The sequence below is a fragment of the Adiantum capillus-veneris genome, chromosome 18 (genome assembly GCF_014529385.1).
Source record: "Adiantum capillus-veneris isolate H3 chromosome 18, ASM1452938v2, whole genome shotgun sequence".
Taxonomy (NCBI): Eukaryota; Viridiplantae; Streptophyta; class Polypodiopsida; order Polypodiales; family Pteridaceae; genus Adiantum; species Adiantum capillus-veneris.
In genome coordinates this window covers 119,699,033-119,723,690 of record NC_140948.1, presented here as the reverse complement: position 1 = coordinate 119,723,690, position 24,658 = coordinate 119,699,033, and the positions used below count along the sequence as shown (strand labels likewise).

The 24,658-nt window shown below is 46.3% G+C and overlaps 1 protein-coding gene across 1 annotated transcript in view; it reads left to right on the top strand.

The window, feature by feature from the left end:
* Positions 1–24,658, top strand: part of LOC147436300 (Pseudouridine synthase family protein) — a 153,290-nt gene that overhangs the window by 93,711 nt on the left and 34,921 nt on the right. The window contains exons 6-7 of the mRNA XM_086489233.1: positions 18,120–18,229; positions 19,007–19,090. Coding sequence (XP_086345359.1) covers positions 18,120–18,229; positions 19,007–19,090 — 194 coding nt within the window. The remainder of the gene's footprint in view (positions 1–18,119; positions 18,230–19,006; positions 19,091–24,658) is intronic.

The following is a 24,658-nucleotide window of genomic DNA, read 5'->3' as shown; positions in this document are numbered from 1 at the left end:
AGGGCAAAACAAAAGTGGTAAGCATAATCCGTTTGGAGAAGAAAGAGGATGATTTGGGAGCTATGGTCATGCCTGTAGGTAAGAGGGTTACAAGAGATCATGACATGAGTGATGCAAGTGCTAGCCATAAAAGAGGGAAATAGGTTGAAACAGGTACACGTAAAGAGAAGAAGAAGAGAAAGTCCAGGAAACATTACAATGCATCTGACTTTTCTTTGGGAGAAGGGCAACCAAATTATAGTTTAAGGGTTGATTTGGTGGGTAGAAAGGTTGATGTTACCTTTGGGCAACTCATGGAGATGTGTCCCAAGTTAAAGAGGCAATGGAAACACGTAGTCAACCCCATGAAGAAGGAGCCTACAAGAGGGCCAGTGAGAGTCCTATCTTTGAATGAGTTACCTGATATATGCCCTACTATGGATGCATGGCATAAGAGGAAGTGCATTGGAGAGGCTAAAATTGAGGGAGGTGCACAGGTATGTGTTATTACTCAAGCTTGTGTATCAAATTTGGGACTCAACATGGTGAAGAATTCAGGTTTTCGCATAAAGCTTGCCAACCAATCAAGGGTGAGGTGCTTGGGAGTTATAAAGGACTTGGAGGTGGATGTATTTGATGTTAAAGTGTTGGTCAATTGCCATGTTATGCCTGCAGGTATTGGTGCTTTCCCTCTTATCCTTGGAAGACCATGGTTACAGGCAACCAAAGCTATACAGGATTGGGGACATGGTACCATCACTCTCTACAATAGAAGGGGTGATAAAAAGAGGTTTGACATGGCTAGCAAGCAATCTTTGGATGCTGATTTTGATGAGAAAAGTGATGAAGAAGAGTCCTCAAGTGAAGAAGAAGACAATGGGGATGATGGCAGTGAAGTGGAAGATAGCAGCGATAGAGATCTAGATGTTTCCTCTTTGTTTCTTGAAGAAGAGCATGATGAGAAACAAAGATTTCTTGGCCTTATGGAGAATGAGGATATCTCTGGGTCTTATGAGCAAATTGAAGAGCTGATGCAACTCAAAGTTCAACCTAATGTCAAACAGGAGCTGATACAAGGTATGTTGTCTCCCGACTTGACTAGTCATGAGAAGGGTGAGTACCTACATATGATACAACAATTTCCCCATTTATTCATCACTTCTTATGACGAAATTAGAGGCTTTAAGGGAGAGGAAATCCACATTCCAATCAAGGAAGGAGCTCAGCCCGTACGCCAAAAGCTAAGGAGAATGGGGTAGGTTCAACTTAATGCTTTAAAGGAAGAGGTAGACAAGCTTCTTGAAGCAGGTTTCATATGTCCTGTGAATACTGCAGAATGGGTGAGTCTTGTTGTTGTTACACCCAAGAAGGATGGAAAGTGGAGGATATGTGTTGATTTTAAGCCTCTAAACGTAGCCATGGAGAGGGATCCATACCCTCTTCCTTTCATAGATGACATACTTGATTCTATGCAAGGCATGAGAGGTATAGCATATGTGATGGATTCTCTGGATATTTTCAGCCCACCTTGGCTTTAGAAGATCGAAAGAAGACCACATTTATCACACCATGGGGATGTTTTTGTTATTGTGTGCTTCCTTTTGGTTTTATGAATGGCTGTGCGTGGTATCAAAAGCGCGTCAACAAGGTGTTCTCTCCCTTTCTTGGCAAGTTTGTGAAGGATCTTATTGATGACTTTTGTGTTTATAGCTCTAGAAAGGATCATTGTGCAAAGCTTGGCATGGCATTGAAGCAATATGATGAAAGTGGAGGTCAACTCAACCCAAAGAAATGTCATCTTGCTCAACCAAGAGTGAAGTTTTTGGGGCATATGATCTCAGAGAATGGGATTGAAGCGGATCCTGACAAAGTGAAGGCTTTGGTGCTCCTCCCATCACCTAAAGATACAAAGCAACTTTCTACTTTCATTCAAAAGGTGAAGTATATGGCAAGGTTCATTCCTTTGTCCTCTCAACTTCTTTATCCTCTACAACAAGTAGCAAGGTTGGATCCTCTACAATGGACAAATGAATGTGAAGAGGTTTTTCAAGGTATCAAAGAGGTTCTTGGTTCTCTTTCTACTATGCAAGCTCCTAATTGGGATAGGAGTTTTATGTGAATCCATCAGTAGGTGAGGATGCTATTGGAGCTATGCTTCTTCAAAGAGGTAACAATTCCCACTACATGAAGCCTATCTATTGTGCTAGCAGGGTGAAGCTAGAGGTGGAAAGAGGCTATACTGAGGTGGAGCTCATTATGGTAAGTGTGATTTATGCATGTAGAAGGTTTAGGCATTACCTTCTCCCTAAACCATTCACATTCCTCACTAGCTACACTCTTCTACCTCAATTGGTGAATAGCCCTACTTTGTCAAAGAGGCTTATGAAGTGGATTGTGGAGCTACAGGAATTCCAATTCTCTTTTCTTGTTGAGGAGAGTACAAGGGCTACATTGGCTGATTTGCTTACCTATAAGGAAAGCCCTCTTCTTCTTAAGGAGGATGCAGTGAAGAAGCAACACATGGAAGCTCCTGACATAGACAATGCGTATCTATTGTTTTTTGATGGCTCTTACAGGAAAGCGCATGGTGAAGCTTCAGGAGGTGTGGTAGTTTATGATCCTCAAGGTGCTTTGGTAACTAAAAGGAGTTTGAAGCTTACAGCACAAAGCAACAATGAAGCTGAGTATGCTACTTTGGAGAAAGGCCTCAACCTTTGCCTTGAGCTTGGCATCCGTCGTGTGAGGGTAAGAGGTGATGCTCTTTTGGTGGTTAAGCAAGTACTTGGGGTGTGGCAAAGTAAGAATCCAAGGCTGAAAAATATGTGTTTTCAAGTGAAGAATCTGCTTAAGAATTTTGAAGCTTGGAGCTTAAGGCATGTGGACAGGTCTCAAAATGAAGAAGCACATGGTGCAGCGCAAGCTTCAATTGGGCAATTGTATGTGATAAGGGCTGATTCTCCTCTTTATTTGGAAAGGGAAGCCTTGGAGAGGGAGGAAGAGTTTCTACAAACAGGTATGCTTCCATCAGAGTTGGAGAAGCCAAAAAAGTATGCCTTCCTACATAGTGCCAAGTGCAAGTCTTGTAAAGAGTGTCAAAGCATGGCAAATAGGGTTCTCAAATCAAAAATTAGAGGCACCATGGTGGCTTATGATGTGTTTGAGAAGTGGGGTATTGATGCAATAGGTCCTCTACCTATGACATCTAGAGGCAAATGTTACATACTTACTGCTGTTGACTATCTATCCAGGTGGGCGGAAGCCAAAGCTGTCAAGCACATCACGAGTAAAGATGTTTCCTTATTTATATACGAAGATATTTGCTGCAAATTTGGCATGCCATTGGAGTTACTTTTTGACAAGGGTCCAGGTTTCAGGGGAGAGTTGGTGGATTATCTATGTGAGAAGCTTCATGTGCATCGCAAGTTTACTACTCCATATTATCCCCAATGCAATGGCATGAATGAAAGATTTAATGGAGAGCTTATAAGGATGCTTACAAAGATGACAAGAAACAATGTGAAGACTTGGGATTTAGAGCTACCTTGTGCTCTATGGGCTTACAGGACTGCCATCAAATCAGGTACTGGTTTTTCTTCCTTCCATCTAGTTTTTGGCAAAGAGGCTTTACTTCCTATTGAGGTGGAGATACCAGCCTTGAAGATGATGCTAAAGCTTGAAGAAGAGCCCAATGATGCATTCAAGGAAAGACTTTTATATTTGCAATGTGTACAATTGGATAGGGTGTTAGCTTTTGAGCATTATGAGCAAGTCTTGAAGAAAAATCAAGCAAACGCAAATGAGAAGGTAAAGGACAAGGACATCACGAAGGGTGACATGGTGCTTCGTTACAATAGTAAGCTTGATAGCACTTTTCAAAAGAAATTTCAAATCAAGTGGCAAGGTCCTTTCTTGGTCTTAAACAGGTTTCCAAATGGCACATATCAGCTTGCCGACTTGGATGGTACCCCACATAAAGCACGTGTGAATGGCTACAGGTTGAAGAAGTATATTGCAAGGTTGATGATTGTGATTGAGGATGAGCCTTCTTTTGAAGAATTTGCTGATCATGTGGTTAATGATGAAGATGAAGTGAAGACTTCCTCATGTGGTTTACATGATCTCTTTTGTGCTGCTGATCATGAATGATCTAGCAGGCTGGGGTGTGGCAAACTATGTTGGGCGCATTTCTGACACCCCGTTTTTTGTAAATTTGTACATACGGACATGACGCCTGATGTCAGAAGGGCGTGTGGGCTTTCTTTTTGTGGGTTTTTAAGCTTGCTTTAGCAAGCACATGTACATGCACTGCAAGTCGCTAGTCTAGTGACAGTTGTCGGGCCACTATAAGTGCCCGTGAGTGAGTTTTTTGAAGGGAGACTTGTATATAACTTAAACTCATGTACAAACTTAAAAAAAGTTAAGCAAAACATAAAAAATTTGCAGGTTTTAGCTTGTTGTGCCTCCTTGGTGCTTTTTGATGCAGTTTTTTGCCCCGATTAGCCTTCTCTACGTGTAGTCGTGTTGGGATAGCCTTCTTTTCGCGTCAATTTTGCTCATGGAGGCATACAGAATCAATTTTGGTCATCTTCAGCTTTCTCGCCAGTCATTTTTCAATCTTTTTTTCAAGCTTTAAAGTGCTCCAATTGGAGTTGTGCTCATCAGGTTACAACTAGTTCTGTGCAGGGTTATGGCTATGGCAGCCTAGTGGCAAATTGTGTGCTGACTGAATTGGAGGGCATGTATGTATGAATTGTGGAATTGATGTTGAAGTTGTGGGTTTGTGATGTTCAATTGTGAAAGGAGAGGCTCTTGTCTTCATATGCATTGGTCGGCGTGTGCTGTAAATCCGTGCTTTGACAGGGTTTTGCTCCTATGTGACATAGTCTCTTGGGTGGGCGATGGCTAGTAAATTCCCAAGGGTCTACTCCTATTGGACTTGTGGTGTTTCAAAAGGATTTTGCAAAGCTTTTGGTGTCTTGTAGTTCTCTTTCAATGCTCTTGGGTGACATCGCTATAGAGGTGTTTCAGTTTGCTTGTTTCCCAACAACGTCAACACGCTATCCGCACAGTTGATGAGTAAGAAAGAGTAAACTCTGCAATGGTTCAGATTCCACTGATCCAGCATAGCCTGTGTAACCACAGTACCTGATCTGCTAGGAGTACCATGAGAAGAAGTAGATGAGAAGCCAGCACGTGTAACTACAGAAGAAGTGGTAGCTGATGATGTCGATGTAGGAGCACCAGATGCAAGAGCAAGGCCGGGACACACGGCATTGGCAAGATCACTAAGCCAGTCCCAAAGGTCAAACTGCATAAGCATCACCATGATCTTCATCTTCCAGACGACAAAGTTGGAACCGTCAAGCTTTTCGCCGGGAGGAAAGATGGGCATGGCTGGGAGTGTTGCCATAGATACAGACAAAAAATCAGTAGAGAAGTCTCGTGTGTAAAATTAGAAGCAAAGGTGAGGATAGGACCGGAAAACCACGCCGGATAGAACGCCAGAAGACCGTGAAGTAGAAGGTAAGTGACGGGAGAGGCAAGGGAAACCCGAAGGGATGCCGATGAAGCAAAGTCGAGGTGCTGTCCAAACCTGAAATCGCAGCGAAAGGGAGCTTGAAACACCACGAGAACGCAGGGGTTTGAACGAGAACGCCAGGAGATGAACATTGGATGCCGAGAAGGTAAGGTGAGGTCTGTAAATGCACCAAAACAGGCTGAAAATCTGCAGGTAAGTGATCGGAAATCACCGGCAATAGTCACAACTGTTCAGCTTCCAAGCGGGAAGACCAAGGGGCAAGGAGCGGGCTCCGGCTGTCCAAGATCTGCAAGAAGAAAATGCTGAAGTGAAGGTTAAAAAAACGCTGGTCCAACGGTGTCCTGACTGCCACAAAAAAACGCTAGTAATGCTGGCTGCTGTCCAGCCCAAAAACGCTAGGGATTAGGGCTGAAAAACGTAGATCAGTGGGCTGCCGTCCTGCAAAAAACGCTAGTCCAGATCTGGCTGAAAAACGCTAGGCAGAGGAGAGGGCAGGTGGTGGCGATGAGGCAGAGGGAGGGAGGAGCGCTAGCAAAGGGTGCAGAAGATAATGCTGTCCACCAAAAACGCAAGGGCTGAGAACAAGAAACGCTAGATCCCAAAAACGCTGATGGGGAAGAAGCAGTTGTTCGCGATGGAAATCTCTGCAGAGTCCTCCCAGGTGTAGGCGATGGAAGATCCAAGCCTAGAGCTCTGATACCATCTCAGATTGAGCAGCGGAAGGTAGAGAGAGAGAGAGAGAGAGACAATGGCGATGGACACACAAGAGACAAATGGAAAAGGTTGGCAAGCCCCAATAAGTCCAGCAGGTGTACGGGTGTCCAACCCACAACCAAGGGCCAGTGCACGTGATGTGTGTGAAGTCTGTAGGCAGGGTGCGAAGCATATGGAGATGAAGAATCTAACAAAATTAGCTCTGTGGGCACCCCATATCCTGCAATTTGCGTATGAGTCTGTCTCGTGGCTCTGTATGAAAGGCTTTGCGGAAATCCACAAATCTATAATAAATCCTCCTGCCATGGTGTCTACCCTCCTCAATCATGGCTTTGAGCGTCAAATCTAGTCAAGAGTGGAGAAACCTCTCTTGAACCTTGCTCGTCTTGCCGCCCGTATGCCCTCTCTCTGTGCCCATCTACTCAACTCATGCTCAAGAATTGATGCAAATAGCCTAGCCAGAGTGTGACCAACCATGATGGGGCGGTAATTCCCGGGAAGCATAGGATCTCCCGACTTGAAGATGGGCACAATCGTGGACATACTCCAAGTATTGGGAAAACCCTCATACATGGCTCTATTAAACATCATAGCAAGAGGCTTTGCAAGCATATCTCTTGCATGGATGAAATGCTCTGCTACCAGACCATCATGATCATGTTGTCTTCCTGTCTTCATCCTGTCAATGGCTTTCCTTACCCTCTCAGTAGTAAAGAAAGTACATGTCTCTGGGCATGCCTCTGGAGGGTCAGGCAAAGGTGGCTGCCTATGTTGTATAGAGAGATGTAGCATATTCCTTCCATGTCTCTGTGGAAGTGATGGCTGGCGAGGGAGAGCGCTCATAGAAAAGCCTCCATGCCTCACTAGAGTCCTGACTCATAAACAGTTGATACAGATCACGCTCTAACTAAGATAGGTAAGCCCTCTTCTTTCGTCGCACTAGGCGGAAAAAGATAATCCGTGACTGTCTATGTGTAGTAGTACCCATGAGCACCTGTCTTTGTCTGATCCTCGTCTCTCTACACTTCTCATCATACCAATTATTCTGAGGCATGCTCCCAGATCGTCTGCGTGTAGGCTGATCGTGGGGATATGCCCCTGATGCTGCACCTTGGTCGAAGCCGCCCGCTCAATGCTAGCACTCGCTCGACCTCCACTCACATATTGGGAAGAAGCTATAGCCACTGCGGCTTACCTCCAAAATCGAGTCCTCTCATCATCAAATCCACACAAAATGCCCTATCAACTGTGGTATAACCACCCGCTCAACATATTACATCTTAGGATCTTTGGTTCCCCGGCATACCCTCTGCTCACTGGTTCTCATCCAAAATTCTCGCCAGAGAGCATCAACACCATTTTCTGCGGATACGGCGAACTACATGGTGTCAAAGCATATCGCCTCTATGATTTGACAACCAAAAAGTTTCTTTTCTTGAGCTTCGTAATTTTCTGGTCACTCTGTAGAAAATCATTCTCAAGCCACACGTTTTTCGCCGTCGCCATCCAAAAACACACCTCTTCTTCCCACACCAAACCCACCTTGCATTACCTACCCAATAACCACTAAGGTCAACACACATTCACTTCATAGTATGAACATGGTCTCAAATGAATTAATTCAAACTTCAAAGCCCAAAAGCTTAATATCGTTCTCTGCCGAAAACTCCACGCTGGTGCAACCTGCAACTACACGCACACACATACTCACGCTAGCGGTCACCTCCACTCAGCAACCAGTGCCACTAGTTGGCAACACCTTACACACTCCCATCCACACCCTTTCTCAGCCTAGAGCTTCACCAACTCGCCAAGCTCAACCTCATTCTCAGCCCACTCTACAAGCCAGCGCTGTTCCTCATGAACGCCATCTCCAGCTATCTCATGCGCCCACGCTCAGTCCCATAGCCATCCAAACCTCGCCTTAACAATATACTCAAAACAGCCCGCAAGCTCCCACTTCATCATCTCCAGGCATGGCCAATACACCCCTTCTCCTCTCATCATCCTTCTCAGCAACACCTTCTACTCCTGGTAGAAACTCCCATATTCCTATCAAAATTTCATCTTCCTCCTCGGCCCTCAATGCGTGCAACATTCTTTCCGATTCCATTTCAATGGATGACGAAGGTATTTCACCACTTCTTCGCCCTCGACAACGCTCTTTTGAAGAGCTCTGAAGCTACATCATTTTCCTCCGCCTTGATCCAAGAAGAAGAGGACATCTTCATTGACATTCGCAACCCACTAGAGGAGAACACTCTCTTGGTCGAGGATGACATTCCATCTTCCGAAGGCGAGCATTGGATTCAAGCAATGAGAGAAGAGCTTCAAGCACACGAAGACACTCAGACATGGACGATCAATGTCATCGGAATTCGGCTGTCAATGGATACTCAAGAAGCACCGTTCCCATGGTTCTGTCCAATGCTACAAAGCAAGGCTCGTCACCAAGGGCTATACACAACAACATGGTACGGATTACACTGATATATATTCTCCTCTCATGGGCTTCACCTCATTTCGCATTCTTGTTGCAATAGCTGCATTCTTTGATATTCCTCTTCATCATATTGACATTCACAATGCTTTTCTAAGTTTTCTTCATGGATGGCTAGATAAAGTCATTTACATGTCTCAACCGCCCTATTTCTTTTGGGACGACCCCAATATCTATGTGTGTAAGCTCAATAAGCCCATATATGGTCTTAAACATTCTGCACGGTAGTGATTCAAGTGCTTGCATGCTTTCCCAGTGCGATGGGAGTGGGTTCAATGCATGTCAGACCGTAATTTGTTCTATCATACTAAATTTCATGGGAGGGCAATCATTGGTGTTTAGGTTGATGACATCCAGATTGTGGCAAGTGATGAGACATATGTCTTGCACGTTGTCGAAATATTTAAAGAGGAATTCCCTGTGCATAACAATGGGCCTATGACTTACTTCTTGGGCATTGAAGTCAACAGGGATCCCAACGGTCGATTTATCAAGCTTTCGCAAAGGAAATATATTCAAGATATCTTGGGTGAGTATGGCCTTTTATCTTCTAATGCACAACTCACAACACCTCTCCTTGTCAAGCATAAGCTCTTCACATCTCTACCACCATCTGTCGATGACACTTACACCATGTCAAGTTTTCCCTATGTTCGTTTAATAGGCCAGCAAAGATATCTCATTTCATGCACAAGGCTTGACATAAGCTTCATTGTTCATGTACTATCCCGTCATATGCGTGCACCTCACAAATGCCATGGTCTAGCTGCCAAAAGATCATTATGCTATCTACATCACACTCGCCATCATTCTCTCACCTACTATCATCAAGGGCACTCATCACCAATGCAACTTCAAGGCTTTGTTGATGCAGATTGGGGCGGCCAAGACCCAAATATGCATAGCATTTATGGCATGTTTTTCTTCTCGCAGGTGGTGCTATATCTTGGCGAACCAAGTGCCAAACCTCTCTTGGTCTATCATCGGCCAAGGCAGAGTATGTCACAACATCCCTGGCCGCTCGTGAAGCTTTATGGCTTTATTAACTACTAGGAGAGCTACCTATTCCATGTGCCATTGCTCCAGTCATTTTCCATTGTGACAATCAATTGGTGATTGCCATGGCGAAAAGTCCTCAACTTACCGAGCGTATAAAGCACATCAAACTAGCGTATCACTTTATCAAAGAGCTAGTCGAGGATAACTTCATCCACCTAAAGTATATCTCTACCAATGAGAATGTCACAGATTTTCTTACAAAGTCAGTTCCTCCCGAGAAGCTTGTTCTTTGTTCCACAAATGTTGATTTGTAAGCTCCCTAAGCTTCATCTTCATTCACCAGTAATTGTATTTTTCAGCATTGTTTTATTTATATGTCCTATTTGCATTTGAGGGGGAATCTTGTAGCAAATGCTTTATAGTCTTAGTTATGGTTTCGGATTGAGGTAGGATGTGAAAAGCGGATAACACTTTACAGATGGCAAAGCGATTCAAATCTCACCAATAGTTTGTTATCCTTGCAACAACTATATCTCTTGTACACACTTGTAAAAGGGAGAATCCACACAAAGCGCATTATCAACTGTGGTATAATCACGCGGCCAACATATCGCATCTCAGAATGTTCAAGTCCCCGGCATACCCTCTGCTTATTGGTTCTCATCCAAAATTTTCGCCGAACAGCATCAACACCATCTTTTGCGGATACGGCGAACCACATGGTGTCAAGGCATATGGCCTCTATAATTCGACAACCAAAAAGTTTCTTTTTTCGAGATCCGTAATTTTCTATAAGTAATGGTTTTTGGCAGACCCACCACTAGCTCCTTCTGCTACATATCTTTAAGCACTTGTTGCAAGGCATGAACTTGTCTACAGTGCCAAGTAAGAGTTTCCTCTTGCTTAGGAGTATTGATGACAGAGGCAAGTGCCTTGGCTTCGACCTTGCTGGAGCCGAGAGGATATAATCGTCCTTCGTTAGGACAAGGTATAAAGAAAGGCTTGTGATTGGTGTCAAGTCTTTGCAAGATGCACTTATCATGTGTGAATGGGACAGTAATGCCCTTTGAAGTGAGTTCTCCTACTGAGATGAGATTTTGCTTTAGACCAGGGACATAGTGTACCTTGTCTAGGGACAGTGTAATGGCAACAGTGCCATATCCACGAGCATGTTGTATGTTGCTATCCCCCTTGGGAACCTCAAGTGGGCGTTGAAGAGGAGTGTAGCGTGCAAGCCAATCAAAATGATATGTCATGTGATGTGTAGCTCCAGTGTCTAGATACCAAATAGAAGAGTTGTGATGTGGCTTGGAAGAGCTCTGAAGATAGAGTGAGGAAGGAGAGAAAGGGAGAGTAGACAGAGAGTAAGATGTAGAGGAGGGAGAGAAGTATAGGAGAGAGGGGAAAGGGGAGATGACACCACGTAGAGGTGGAAACTTGAATTTGAACTGCTTGGGGAACATTACAATAAGTTATAGGTGTGTACAAGGGATATAGTTTTTGCAAGGATAACAAACTATTGGTGTGGTTTGAATCACTTTGCCACCTGTAAAGTGCTATGCACTTTTCACATTCCCCCTCAAACCGAAACCATAAGTGAGACCATAAAGCATTTGCTATGAGATCCTCCCTCAAATGGGAATAGGACATACAAATAAAACAATGCTGAAAAATACAATCAATGGTGAATGAAGATGAAGCTTAGGGACCTTCCAAACCAGCATTTGCTGAACAAAGGACATGCTTCTCAGGAGGAATTGCCTTTGTAAGAAAATTTGTAACATTCTCATTGGTAGAGATATACTCTAGGTGGATAAAGTTATCCTCGACTAGCTCTTTGATGAAGTGATATGCCAGTTTGATGTGCTTTGTGCGCTCGGTAAGTTGAGAACTCTTCGCCATGGCAATTGCTGACTGATTGTCACAGTGCAAAATGACTGGAGGAATGACAGATGGAATTGGTAGGTCTCTCAGTTAGTTGATGAAGCCATAAAGCTTCATGAGCGGCGAGAGATGTTGCGACACACTCTGCCTCAGCAGATGATAAAGCAAGAGAGGTTTGGTGCTTTGTTTGCCAAGATATAGCACCACCTGCGAGAAGAAAAACATGCCATAAATGCTATGCATATTTGGGTCTTGGCCGCCCCAATCTGCATCAACAAAGCCTTGAAGTTGCATTGGTGATGAGTGCCCTTGATGATAGTAGGTGAGAGAATGATGGCGAGTGTGATGTAGATAGCATAATGATCTTTTGGCAGCTAGACCATGGCATTTGTGAGGTGCACGCATATGACGGGATAGTACATGAACAATGAAGCTTATGTCAAGCCTTGTGCATGAAATGAGATATCTTTGCTGGCCTATTAAACGAACATAGGGAAAACTTGACATGGTGTAAGTGTCATCGACAGATGGTGGTAGAGATGTGAAGAGCTTATGCTTGACAAGGAGAGGTGTTGTGAGTTGTGCATTAGAAGATAAAAGGCCATACTCACCCAAGATATCTTGAATATATTTCCTTTGCGAAAGCTTGATAAATCGATCGTTGGGATCCCTGTTGACTTCAATGCCCAAGAAGTAGGTCATAGGGCCATTGTTATGCAAAGGGAATTCCTCTTTAAACATTTCGACAACGTGCAAGACATATGTCTCATCACTTGCCACAATCTGGATGTCATCAACATACAAACCAATGATTGCCCTCCCATTAAAAATAGTATGATAGAACAAATAGGGGTATGACGTGCATTGAACCCACCCCCATCGGACTAGGAAAGCATGCAAGCGCATAAACCATTTCCGTGCAGATTGTTTAAGACCATATACGGGCTTATTGAGCTTACACACTTAGATATTGGGATCATCACAAAAGAAATAGGGTGGTTGAGACATGTAAATGACTTCATCTAGCAAACCGTGAAGAAAAACAATGCGAATGTCAATATGATGACGACAAATATCAAAGAATACGGCTATTGCAACAAGGATGCGAAAGGAGGGGATGCCCATGAGAGGAGAATATGTATCATTGTAATCCGTACCATGTTGTTGTGTATAGCCCTTTGGCGACAAGCCTTGCATTGTAGCATTCGATAGAATGATCGGGGCGGTGCTTCTTCTTGAGTATCCATCGGCATCCGATGACATTGACATCGTCAGGCCTAGGCATAGTCGTCCATGTTTGAGCGTCTTTATGTGCTTGAAGTTCTTTCATTGCTTGAATCCAATGCTTGCCTTCGGTAGATGCAATGGCATCCTCAACCGAGAGAGTGTTCTCCTCTAGTAGGTCGGGAATGTCGATGAAGATGTCCTCTTCTTCCTGGATCAAGGAGGAGGAAAACGATGTAGCTTCATAGAGCTCTTCAAGAGAGGGTTGCGGAGGGCGAAGGGGTGGCGAAATATCTTTCGTCATCCACTGGAATGGAATCGGAGGGAATGTTGGAGGCATTGAGGGCTGAGGAGGAAGATGAAATTTTGATAGGATTATGGGAGTTTCTACCAGGAGTAGAAGAAGGTGTTGGTGAGAAGGATGATGAGAGTAGAAGGGGTGTATTTGCCATGCATGGAGATGATGAAGTGGGAGCTTGCGGGCTGTTTTGAGTATGTTGTGGAGGCGAGGTGTGGATGGCTATGGGGCTGAGCGTGTGTGTAGGTAACGGAGGCGCATGAGAATGCTCAAGGTGGCGTTCATAAAGAAGAGTGCTTGATTTCTGAGTAGGCTAAAATTGAGGTTGAGCCATGCGAGTTGGTGAAGCTTTGGGCTGAGAAAGGGTGTGGATGGGAGTGTGTAAGGTGTTGTCAACTAGTGGCGCTAGTTGGTGAGTGGAGGTGAGCGTTGGCGTGAGTGTGTGTGCGCGCGCGTGTAGTTGCAGGTTGCACCAGTGTGGATTTTTCGACAGAGCGATATTAAGCTTGTGGGCTTTGAAATTGGAATAAAAGCATTTGAGACCCTGTTCACATTATGAAGTGAATGTGTGTTGACCTTAGTGGTCATTGGATAGGTAATGCAAGGCGGGTTTGGGTAATGCCTTGCAACCTTGCCACCCCAAACCCACCTTGCATTACCTATCGAATGACCACTAAGGTCAACACACATTCACTTTATAGTGTGAACAGGGTTTCAAATGCTTTTATTCCAACTTAAAAAAGCCCACAAGCTTAATATCGCTCTTTGCCGAAAACTCCACGCTGGCGCAACGTGCAACTACATGCGCACACACACTCACGCCAGCGCTCAACTAGTGCCACTAGTTGGCACACCTTACACACTCCTATCCACACCCTTTCTCAGCCTAGAGCTTCACCAACTTGCATGGCTCGAATCCTCTGTTGTAGTCTCCGTTGAAGCTGTGAAGCCCCTCTCCTCAGTCGTGGGCGTCTCGATCTCCCTAGCTACAATGCTTGGTCAATGAGAGTACCACGGGTGTGAGTATGAGCTGAGCTTTGAAGTGGTGGTTGCTCCTCTATCTGTGCAGTGTTTGGTGTGCAGAAATCAGTAATTTGTCTCTGGGATTGGCTCTCTCTAGATCTCCTCAATAAACTAATCTCTGTGTCTGTGTAACTGAAGTAGATACATGCCAACACATCTTTGGTCCTGATAGCTCATGACTCTCGAGAAGGGTTCTGAAGCCTTCTCTGAATAGACAGTGGAAGCGACCCCGTATCTCGTAATACACTGTTCACTGACATATATAATATGTCTTCGTCTCTGGCTCTGTATGGATTAGGCGGCGTATCTTGCTGGTTGCTGATATCCCTTTGAATCTACTAGTCTCAATCTCAAGCTGGTGTGAATATGTTCGTATCTGACCAATGGCACACCGTAACCTTTGAGATAGAGGTGTATCCATATAGCTGGGTCGAATCACAAACCCATCCCCTGTGAGTTGGAGAAGATGCTCTCTATAGAAAGACATCTTCGTGCCTAACTCCTGTGTCGGCTCTATTCATGTCCTCTTGGTGTCCAACTAGGTCAGGTCTTGGCGAATGTATCTAGTAATCTCCACGTGTGTAAGAGACAACGATGGTGTATCAAGGAAGTACTGGAAGGGAGGCAAGCTGTCCTTGTTGAAGCCATGTATCTAGAACCATGATGACGTCTGTGCATACCAGCATGATGTGTCCCCCTGTAAAGCTAATTGTCTGGAGGACTCAAGGGCCAATCTAGCATATGTGTCTCTAGTAGTATCCCATAAGCTGTGCATAAAGGAGACTGATCTAGTAAGCGCCTCTATCTCCATAGGGGGGGGCTGCTAACTCCGCTCAAATGATCTCGTGCGGCACGAAGGCCTTGGCTCTAATCAGCCGAGAGATTATAGAGACCAAGGGCCTCTCCATACCTCTCCACCCACCCTGACCCACTGAGGGTCCCCAAACCTGAACCCCATAGAACATAGCTAAAGCTACCAAGTTATCTAAGAGCAGAGCTTTGTTCCTTGAGGTGAACCTGCGAACACATCCTCTCCAATCCTCCCAAGACCGCATACGCTCTGGTCAGTCTAGTCTCTCCTGCTCTCTTCAAAGAAAATCTTTTAGCCCAGTGAAGACTACCCCAAGATAGTGTATTCATCTGTGTACTCCAGAGTCTCCGGACCATAAGTGAATGTAGGTGCTGATCTCCTGATCCAAAGCAGTGTGGTGTTAAACACCATAACCTTGGTTTATGTTTACACACAATCCACTATCCTCCGCAGAGCTATGTATGCATCCAAGTGTCGCTGCATACCCTCCGGTGATTCAGAGATCAACACAATATCATCAACATATAACAACAATGGAATCCATGTCCCTGTCAGCTGGGCACCTCTGTCGCCCTCTCTATCAATGTCATGAGAAACCTCATCTATATACATAGCAAATAGAGTAGGAGACAGTGGACAGCCTTGTTTCACTCCAATAGTGGAGTGAACTAAATGAGATATCCCCTTTGGAGTGTGTACATGTCCTACCACTGATCTGTATAGAGCCATGATCCCCCAAATCAACTCAATGGGCACTTCCATCTCATTAGTCTGCACATCAATCTGGTTCAGGGCACCATGTCAAATGCTTTGCGAAATTTCACAAAGCTACAATAAATCCGTCTCCCGTGTGCCCTACCCTCCTCAATGATGGCTCTGAGTGTCAGAATATGGTCAAGAGTGGTGAAGCCTCTCCTAAAACTGGCCTGTCTCGCTGCTCGTATGCCCTCACTCTCTGCCCATCTACTCAACTGCTGCTCAAGGATAGATGCATACAACCGTGCAAATGTGTGTCCAATCATAATAGTACGGTAGTTTCCAACTTTCCGGGCTCTGTAGGATCACCTGCCTGGAAGATAGGCACAATAGTAGACAGTCTCGAAGTCTCAGGTAGACCCTCACACATGACATGATTGAAGAGGACTACAAGAACCTCTTCCATCATATCTCTAGCATGTATAAAGTGCTCTGCTACTAGACCATCATGATCATATGCCCTCCTAGACCTCATCCTATCAATGGCCGTCTTTACCATCTCAATGGTAAAGAAGGTACTCGTAGATGGGCATGGCTCAAGAGGATCCGGAAGGGGTGTCTGTCCAGGGACCGTATATAAGGATGTTGCATACTGACCCCACACATGAGGAGAAGTATTTACTGGGGTTGCGGAGTGCTCATCAAAGAAACGCCATGGCGTTCTTGAGTCTCTACTCAAGAACAACTGGTATAAGTCTCGTTTCATTTGAGATGGGAATGCTCGCTTCTTCTGTCGCACAAGGCGCCTGGGCGCTGAAGGCTATCCGAGATTGTCTGTGACTGATGACCCCTAGGAGAAGGTCCCTCTGCAGTTGTGCTCTCGTCTCTCTACACTCCTTGTCATACCAACTGTTCTGAGGCATGGTCCCAGAACGACGTCTCTGATTAGGCTGAGTGTGTGGGTATGCCTCTGCTATTGCATCATGCAATGTCTCATTCAGGAAAGTGGTGATCTCTTCCACTGAGAATTCTGGCCTGGCTGCTGTACATATATGACTACAGATCTCCTCTGTATAAACACAGTCAGTTTATGGTGTAAATGTATAGCGGGTATGTGTCCTTCCTCCTGACACTTGGGCTGTACTGTATTGAAAGGAGACGAAAAGCGTCAAGAGAGCATGATCCACTGCTGCACCCATTGGTCTTGGTCCTACTTTGACATCCTGAATGCAGGGGATGAAGCTTGGATGTGCCATGACATAGTCCACTCTGCTGGCCCCATGCCTGTGTGGAAAGCATGTGAAACCAGCCGTTCTAGGAAAACGTTGTAGGCCATTATTGCCAGACCATGTGTAGTCGCCATCTCCGTGAGAGATGTCTCCCATACTTTGTCTGCTCTCTATCTTGTGAATGTCTATCAAGCCCCAAATCTCCTACATCCAGCTCTCTAAGCATCTCCTTTGAAGTGTGATAGAAGACTGTTTGAGCATTGCTCGTCCGGGCATTGAAGTCCCCTAGGAGGATGATGTCACCATCCTTGGAAAAGTCCCATATGTCTTTGTCTAGGATTGAGAAAGGTGGCTGGCCTCTAGGCCCAACATAGACTGATGTACTGGGGAAAGTAGCATATGGCAATGTATAAAAATTGGCCTGTGTCGGCCCTCAGCCGTATCTAGCATGATCGTCTTTGAATAATACTACTACTCAATCCGATCCTATGCTCCCATACTCAGATCTTGTGTCAGTCTTGCAAGCTGTCTCCCATCTATATCCTGTCACATGTGGCATCATCTGTCCAAGGGTCTGATGAATCTCTGAGAAAAATATAATGTCCCTGTCCCAAAAGCTATCCTCAAAGGCGCCCACATCCAACCTGTAAGATCCATTACAATTCCAGGCTGCCACCTTCAATATGGTCCCATAGGTCTCACACCGTCATGTAGAGCGTCGCTCTTCTCTATAGAAGGCAGTCTTTCCCTTCTCCCTTGCAACTGTAATCTCTGGCATCACCTCTCTCATGTGAGCTAGTTGTGAGAGGATGAGATCATCACCGAGAAAAATACCCGTCTTCTTGAGGGTTGGCCTCTTCTTCAAGAACTCCTCCTCCAAGGAGGGGAAACGTAGTATGAGTGCTTTGTGCTCTGAGGACTCTCCCAGGCCTTCACCCCTCTTGCCCACCCTCCATGCCTTTGTGTGTAAAGGCTTCTCCGTTTCCATCATGGACATGAGGCTATTGACCTCTTTTTCAACATTGTTGACATCCTTGAGGCCGGTGACCGTTACGTGTAAGGCACGTACCCGCCTTCTTTGCTCTTCTTCGAGCGTCATGTTAATGATGGCAAGTGTAGAAGAAGCCCCTTTACCTTTCCCTTTCTTGGTGAGAGAGAGAGAGAGAGAGAGAGAGAGAGAGAGAGAGAGATTAGGTTTCAGGGCACTAACACAAAAATTTCAGGTTTCTGGTGAACGACTTTATGAGAAGGCAAGGCGAGGTGAGCATCTTGATCTTCCAGCTAGGAAGGTTGTAGTATACGAATTTTTGATATCAAGGAGCGAGAAGGACAGGTCAGTTTGTAGTTTTGTTCATCGTGGAAATTATTAGTGCTATATGATTCTGATGTAGGGAGATGGACCTTATACGCTTGCAAGTACCCAAAATCAGGGACCTTAGGATGAACTTTGTTGTGTTTGCTGATTATTTGTGTTAGTCAAGATTTAAGGCAACTTCAATAGAAGCCTGAAGTGATTAATGTCTTCGTTTTAGTTTCTGAAACTTGTTTGATTGTATGTGTGAAGTTTTGATAGCAAGACTCTAAAATGGGAATAGTCCAAGTTTGTTTATTGTTATATTTTCCAAAGATTTTTGTTTTTTTCTCGGTTTGTATTGGTTATTTTAAGGTTCTATTTTGAAATAAGAGTACAATCTGGAAGGGTTTTTTTGTTTTGTGATAGAGAAATGTACATCCCCTATTGTTAGTTTGATCCTTCGGTCTTTTTAAGTCTTAACCTACTGGCTTGTATGATACTTAAGATTTGGAATTAATTCTTGCTATAGTTTTTGCTTGCTAATCGTGCATTAGGTTATCGTTTATGATGGAAACTTACCGTCCCTTCAATTCAGATTCTATGTTTCATGTGTATTCTAACATGTTGGCCTAGAATCTTGTTCTGAGTCTTAAGTCATTTTATAGCTTTTATCTTTGTACGTCGGATAAGATGAGTTTTGAATTAGCGTTTTCTCTTTCTGTGTTTTCGGCAAAGTGTTTTAGCCTTTCTTTTAGCTTGTAAGTCTGACCTAATGAAGGTAGATATAACGGGTCTCTTTCTGTGGATGAGTTGCAGGCAAGAACTAGAGTTCTTTGTACGCTGCTCAAAGGGCACTTACATACGCTCCTTATGTGCTGATTTTGCAAGAGCTTTGAAAAGGTTGGCATGCTTCTGCCTGTGCGTGCATGAGAGAGAGAGAGAGAGAGAGAGAGAGAGAGAGAGAGAGAGATGTCGTTTAGAGGCCAACTTGACCTAAAGAAGATACCAAATACATCTTGGTTACAGACGTGAGAAAACAGAAATGAAACTACAGTGCTTTTGGGAAACCACTTAGGACTAAGAGGTTTTATTTGAAGGGGTTTCATAACAAACTGATGACAAGAGCAATATCTAATGATAAAAATAAAGCAAAGCATTGATTTCCATGTGGAGAGCCCGCTCTCTGCTGCTGTTTCCTTTTCGCTGCGCCATCGCCCCTCCCCCCCCCCCCCCCCCCCCCCCCCCCCCCAGCGCTGCCCGCCTGCCCTCTCTGCCCCCCCACCAGCCCTCGCTGCCCCCCTTGCTGCCCTGCTTGTCCGCACGCTGCCCCACCCCTGCTGTAGCAGCTCGCGACACTGCCGCTGCTGCAGCCCCGCCCGCCACTGCCGCCCCTGCCGCCACTGCCATCCGCTGCCGACCCCCTGTTGCAGCCACTCCCACCATTGCCGCCCCCGCCCGCTGCTGCTAGCGCTCCCGCATTAGCCATCCCAGCCCGTTGGCCCCCCCCTGGCCCGCCTGTTCTTTTTCCTCCCAGTTGCATCCTTCAAATCGGTACATACAACATTGACTTCATTTCGGGGCAGTGCTTTGTGTGCCAAGTTGCAGATTCCGCCCCCCATCCTCTTCTTACACCACAGCAGTAGACACAGATGGAGGCTCCAGCTTCGCCACAGAGGGACTCGCCTGAAGCCCCCTCGCCCGACCCCGCTGAGCCCACCATTCGACTTGCTCTTTCGCCGACAGAGAAAGCGAGCCTTGCCGCAGAGGTAGAGCGTTTGCAGGCGACTTCGGTCATCTGCAAGGTTCTCGGCACCCGACCTAGCAGAGGAGAGCTGCGAGACCTTCTCCAGGCCCGCCTTCTCGTAGAGGTGGGCAAGATCCTGGATGTCCAGATTCTTGGACGGGGGTACTACCAGATCGAGTTCGAGACCTTCGAGATGGCCTCCAAGGTCATTGCTATGAGTCCACTGGCCATCCGAGCATCACGCGCCCACTTTCGACAGTGGCGACATGGTTTTGACCAGACTTCGGATGTGCTAGTAGAGGAGGCAGACATCCCCATCTCAGTCTGCTTTCCTGGTTTACGAAGGGAGTACCTTCCACTTCTCTCCAGGATTGGCTCTGCCATCCGGACTGTCCTGGAGACACCTCGTACGGCAGCAGCAGTAGCTGCCAAGGCGGCTGGCATCCCTTCAGTTCGAGTTTTGGTCAAAGATACCCACACGCTCCCGAAGGTCATCCTTTTGCCTCGGGTGAGTGGGGGTTGGTTTAGACAGAGTGTGAGTACTCGGGTCTCCCGAACCAGTGCTTCATTTGCAGACAGATGGACCACCTAGCGAAGGCCTGTCCACAGAGGAGGCCAGGACCTGCACCTCAGCCTCAGCCCCAGCCCCAGCCCCAGCCCCAGCCCCAGCCTGCCAAGGTTGGGCCGTAGCCACAGCCAGCGGCACATCGCACAGATTCAGAGCCACCCTCCGAGCTTGGGGCTCCAGCGGAGGAGGGGTGGCAGCAGGCCCGTGGCCGTCGTCGCCAGGGGCCACAGCAACAGCCTGGCACTTAGAGTGGCCCTCAGGTGCCTACTCAGCAGCAGTGGGTTCCCACGGGGAACCGCTTTGGTCCTCTTGAGCAGGAGGAGCCCCCTACGCCAGCCTCCACCTCCGCTTCACCCTCGCCAGCCGCCCCACCTTCAGAGTTCCCCTCCTCCTCCTCATCCTCCCCCCCGCCCTCTGCTCTCGTCCACTCCCCACCTCGCCCCCCTGCCTCTGTCGCCCCACCCCGCTTCTCTTCCCCTCCGCCCCCCAAGCTCCTTCTCCCCCTCCTCCTGCTTCAGTACCACAGTCGACTCAGGAGACTGGTCCCTCGCCGGCGGCTAGGAGATCTCTTGGCAGCGCCTTTGCCACGAGTCGCCTATCGAGAGAGGGTCAACCCTTTTTGCGGCCCCCTCTGCAGATTCAGACATCTTCCCTTGCAACTATCCCTCGTGGTCTGACGAGCATTGACCTCTGACGCCGCTGGGATTTCTTCGATTACGGGTTCACTCGCTTTCTCGGTGATTCCGCAGCAGACCACGAGGCAGCCTGCTTCAGGGTCCATGCTTTGTTCCTCGGGACAGAGGCCATGGACTTAGCAGTTGGTTTCTTCTTCCCTCTCTGTGGTAGGACCGAGACAGATTGGTCCCTCGACTCAGTGGTGGGATGGTTGCATACACAGGTTCTCGAGTTCTCTCACCACATGGGAGAACTTGGAGCTACAGATTTGCTGCAGACTGTGTGGCCACTGGGCAAGTTTGCGGTGACACCCCCAGACTCAACAGGATGTAGGCACATTGTGGTGTACTTTTTTGCTGATACGCAGTGTTTGCGTTGCTATGTATACATTCATGAGGACTCCTGGACAGAGGAGGTTGCTCTACGCACGGCTCGCTCTGCTTGGGCTTGGGCTAGGCACTCACTGCAGTCTCGCCTATCTAGAGGACGCGAAGATGCGGATTACTCCCCATCCAAGCCAGCCTCGAAGATAGCCCGTCTTGCTGCTGTGATAGCATCTGTTCTCTCTCGCTCCCCATGAGGATTGTCTCGTGGAACGTGCAAGGACTAGGTGGGCCCTAGTTTCAGCGACAGCGGGGCCGATTGCGTCAGGAGCTTCAGCGTTGCCTTGTGGGAGGAGAGATTGATCTCCTTATGCTTCAGGAGCACTATTTGTCTGAGAGCCGCATTCGACGATGTGGTCAGATTTTGCGTGGACGATATGATACCTTTTGGTCAGCTGCTTTTGGACCTGGAAGCATCCAGGGTGGGGTATGTATGACTATTGCAGACTCACTGCAGTAGGCCATTGTGGCAGAGGGATTATTGTGCCAGGCACGGCTCAGTGGATTACTATGCAGGTTCAGGGTGGCCTTGTGTGTTGGGGTATAAAGCCCAATGTGGTCGCCTAGGTAAGTGGGCGGGCCGCCAGGTATGTGCACATATTCTTTTGTAAAAACCTAATAAGAACTCACTATGCTCTACACATTACAGTAGAGCGAGTTCACCATATCGTCGTGCTCTTCTTCTCGCACTCTCTCTCGCGTCGCACTTCCGCTCGTACTCCTTTAACTGGTATCAGAGCTCAGATCGAGGCTCGGGGCAGCACTGCAGGAGGCTAGAGTCACCAGCTCAGATTGGAGTGAAATTCGACAGGCGAAGACACGGCCCCAAATCTCGTGGGAGGGCCCGAAGGGTTTGGTGTTGTCAGAATTTCATTCTGAGGTCATCTCGGCCACCGTTCGGCTTCGACAAAGGTCTGCGCAGGCCATTTTCGACTACGTGGTCTCGACGGGTGCAGATCCGACTCTGCAAATTTGGGGTTTTCGGCCTACGACTGCAGGTGCTGAGGATATCGACACTCCTAGAGTGTTGATTTGTGGCTGTCTACACATCGAAGGACGGCTCACAGTTCTTGGAGACGTGTCACATACGACACGGACGCATCTACACACAGACTATAGGCGACATCCACTAGTTCATCAGGTAGCTTGTGTTTGCTGCTTGATATTCCAGATTTCATCCTGACATTGCAGGTACTTCCACATGGGATGTATTTTCAGAGATGATGTATGTTTGTTGAGGGTTTGCTGGCTGTGAGTCACACAGCAAACAACCGCCGCAGCGGTTACAGCATATAGTGGAAAATTTGTGGATGTATGACTTTGTGGGAAGTTTATGTACTGTCAGATTTAGTGCAGCCTTTGTTGAGGGTCGAGTGAGGTTTTATTGAGCTGGGGGATTCTCGAATGTTGAGATCCTTTCGGTGATACAGGTCTTGGAGCGATCCCTTGAGCACCCTTAGATAGGTAGCTAGGATGTATTGACTGTGAGTTAGACAGTTGGGATTGCATCTTTGCTTTACTGCCGTTGAGGCATTGTCGTAGTCTATGCTTATAGGACAGTGACAGGACAGTGAGAGACAGTACAGGTGCAGGACAGGTTTACCCGCAGCTTACAGTGTCAGAGAGACAGTGTTTTTTGAGCTGTTTTTTGGTCTGTTTGTAGTACACCAGAGCCATTTTACAAAGGAGACTCTGCCAAAATTTATGCAGAATCTGAAGCTTTCTTGGTTCATTTGACAGGTTGATATTGGTTCAGAGGTCAGTTTACAGGGGAAACTGTGCCGAATTTTTCCCAGAAAAGTAAACTACTGTGAAGCGTAGCTATGGCTGGATCACAGGACACTGCTCTTTACAATATCAAGAAGCTGGATGGAACCAATTTCCCATTGTGGAAGAAGCAGATTTGGCACGTGTTGGTACAAAAGAAGCAGATAAAACCTATAAAGCTCAAGGGGATAAAACCAGAAGATATGGACGAAGATGAATGGAGCGAAATGGATGAATTGGCACTTTCTACCATTATGCTGACTTTGGCAGAAAGCGTTTACTTCAATGTAGCAGACGAGATGTCGGCTTATCAAGCATGGTTAAAGCTGAGTGATCTTTATGAGAAGCAGAGTGCAGCTTCACAGGTATACTGGCTTAAGAAGCTTGTTGACTTGAAGATGAAAGAAGGGACACCTATGTCCAATCATCTGAATGAATTCAACACAATCTACAGTCAGTTGTCAGCTCAAGGTGTCAAGTTTGATGAACCTGTTAGAGCTATGTTCCTGTTGATCACATTGCCGGAAAGTTGGGACACTTTTCGCACAGCTTTGAGTAATTCTGAACCTCCAGATGGTTTGAACATAGCAGGTGTAGAAGGAAGTCTGCTTACTGAAGAAACCAATAGAAAGACAATGGACAAAGGCAAAGGAACAACCTTAGTTGTCAGGGGAAGGACCAAAGAAAAGTACAAAGGTGGAAAGAGGAATCAGTCTCGTAGCAAGTCCCGCAGTGCTAAAGGCAAGAGTGACATAGAATGCTACCATTGTGGCAAGAAGGGTCACATGAAAAGAGACTGCAGAGAATGGAAAGCAGAAAAAGGCAAAGAGAAAGCTGAAGACCATGGTGAGAAGAACAAGTCCTCAGTGAAGATTCAAGAAATAAATGTGACAAACACTGTTGCAGAGAATGACAGTCTATTGTTAGGAGACATCTACTTCTTGAAGAATACAATGGACTCAGCTCTTCTTATAGCATCTGATGGAAATGCACTGAGTGACTGGATTATAGACTCAGGGGCATCACTTCATGTGTCTCCAAACAAGGAGTGGTTTACTTCTTATGTGACCACTAAAGATCATGTTCGGCTAGGCAATTGGCAGACATGTGAGATCTTAGGTGTTGGAGATGTTCAATTGAAGTTTCAGAATGGCTCTTCTTTCACGCTGAAGAATGTGAGACATGTTCCCGCAATTATAAAGAGCTTGATCAGCACAGGTTTACTTGATGATGCTGGCTACGTCACCACTTTTGGACAGAACATGTGGAAGATATCCAAGGGTTCTATGACAGTAGCACATGGAGTAAAGTCTGGAGGACTTTACATGATT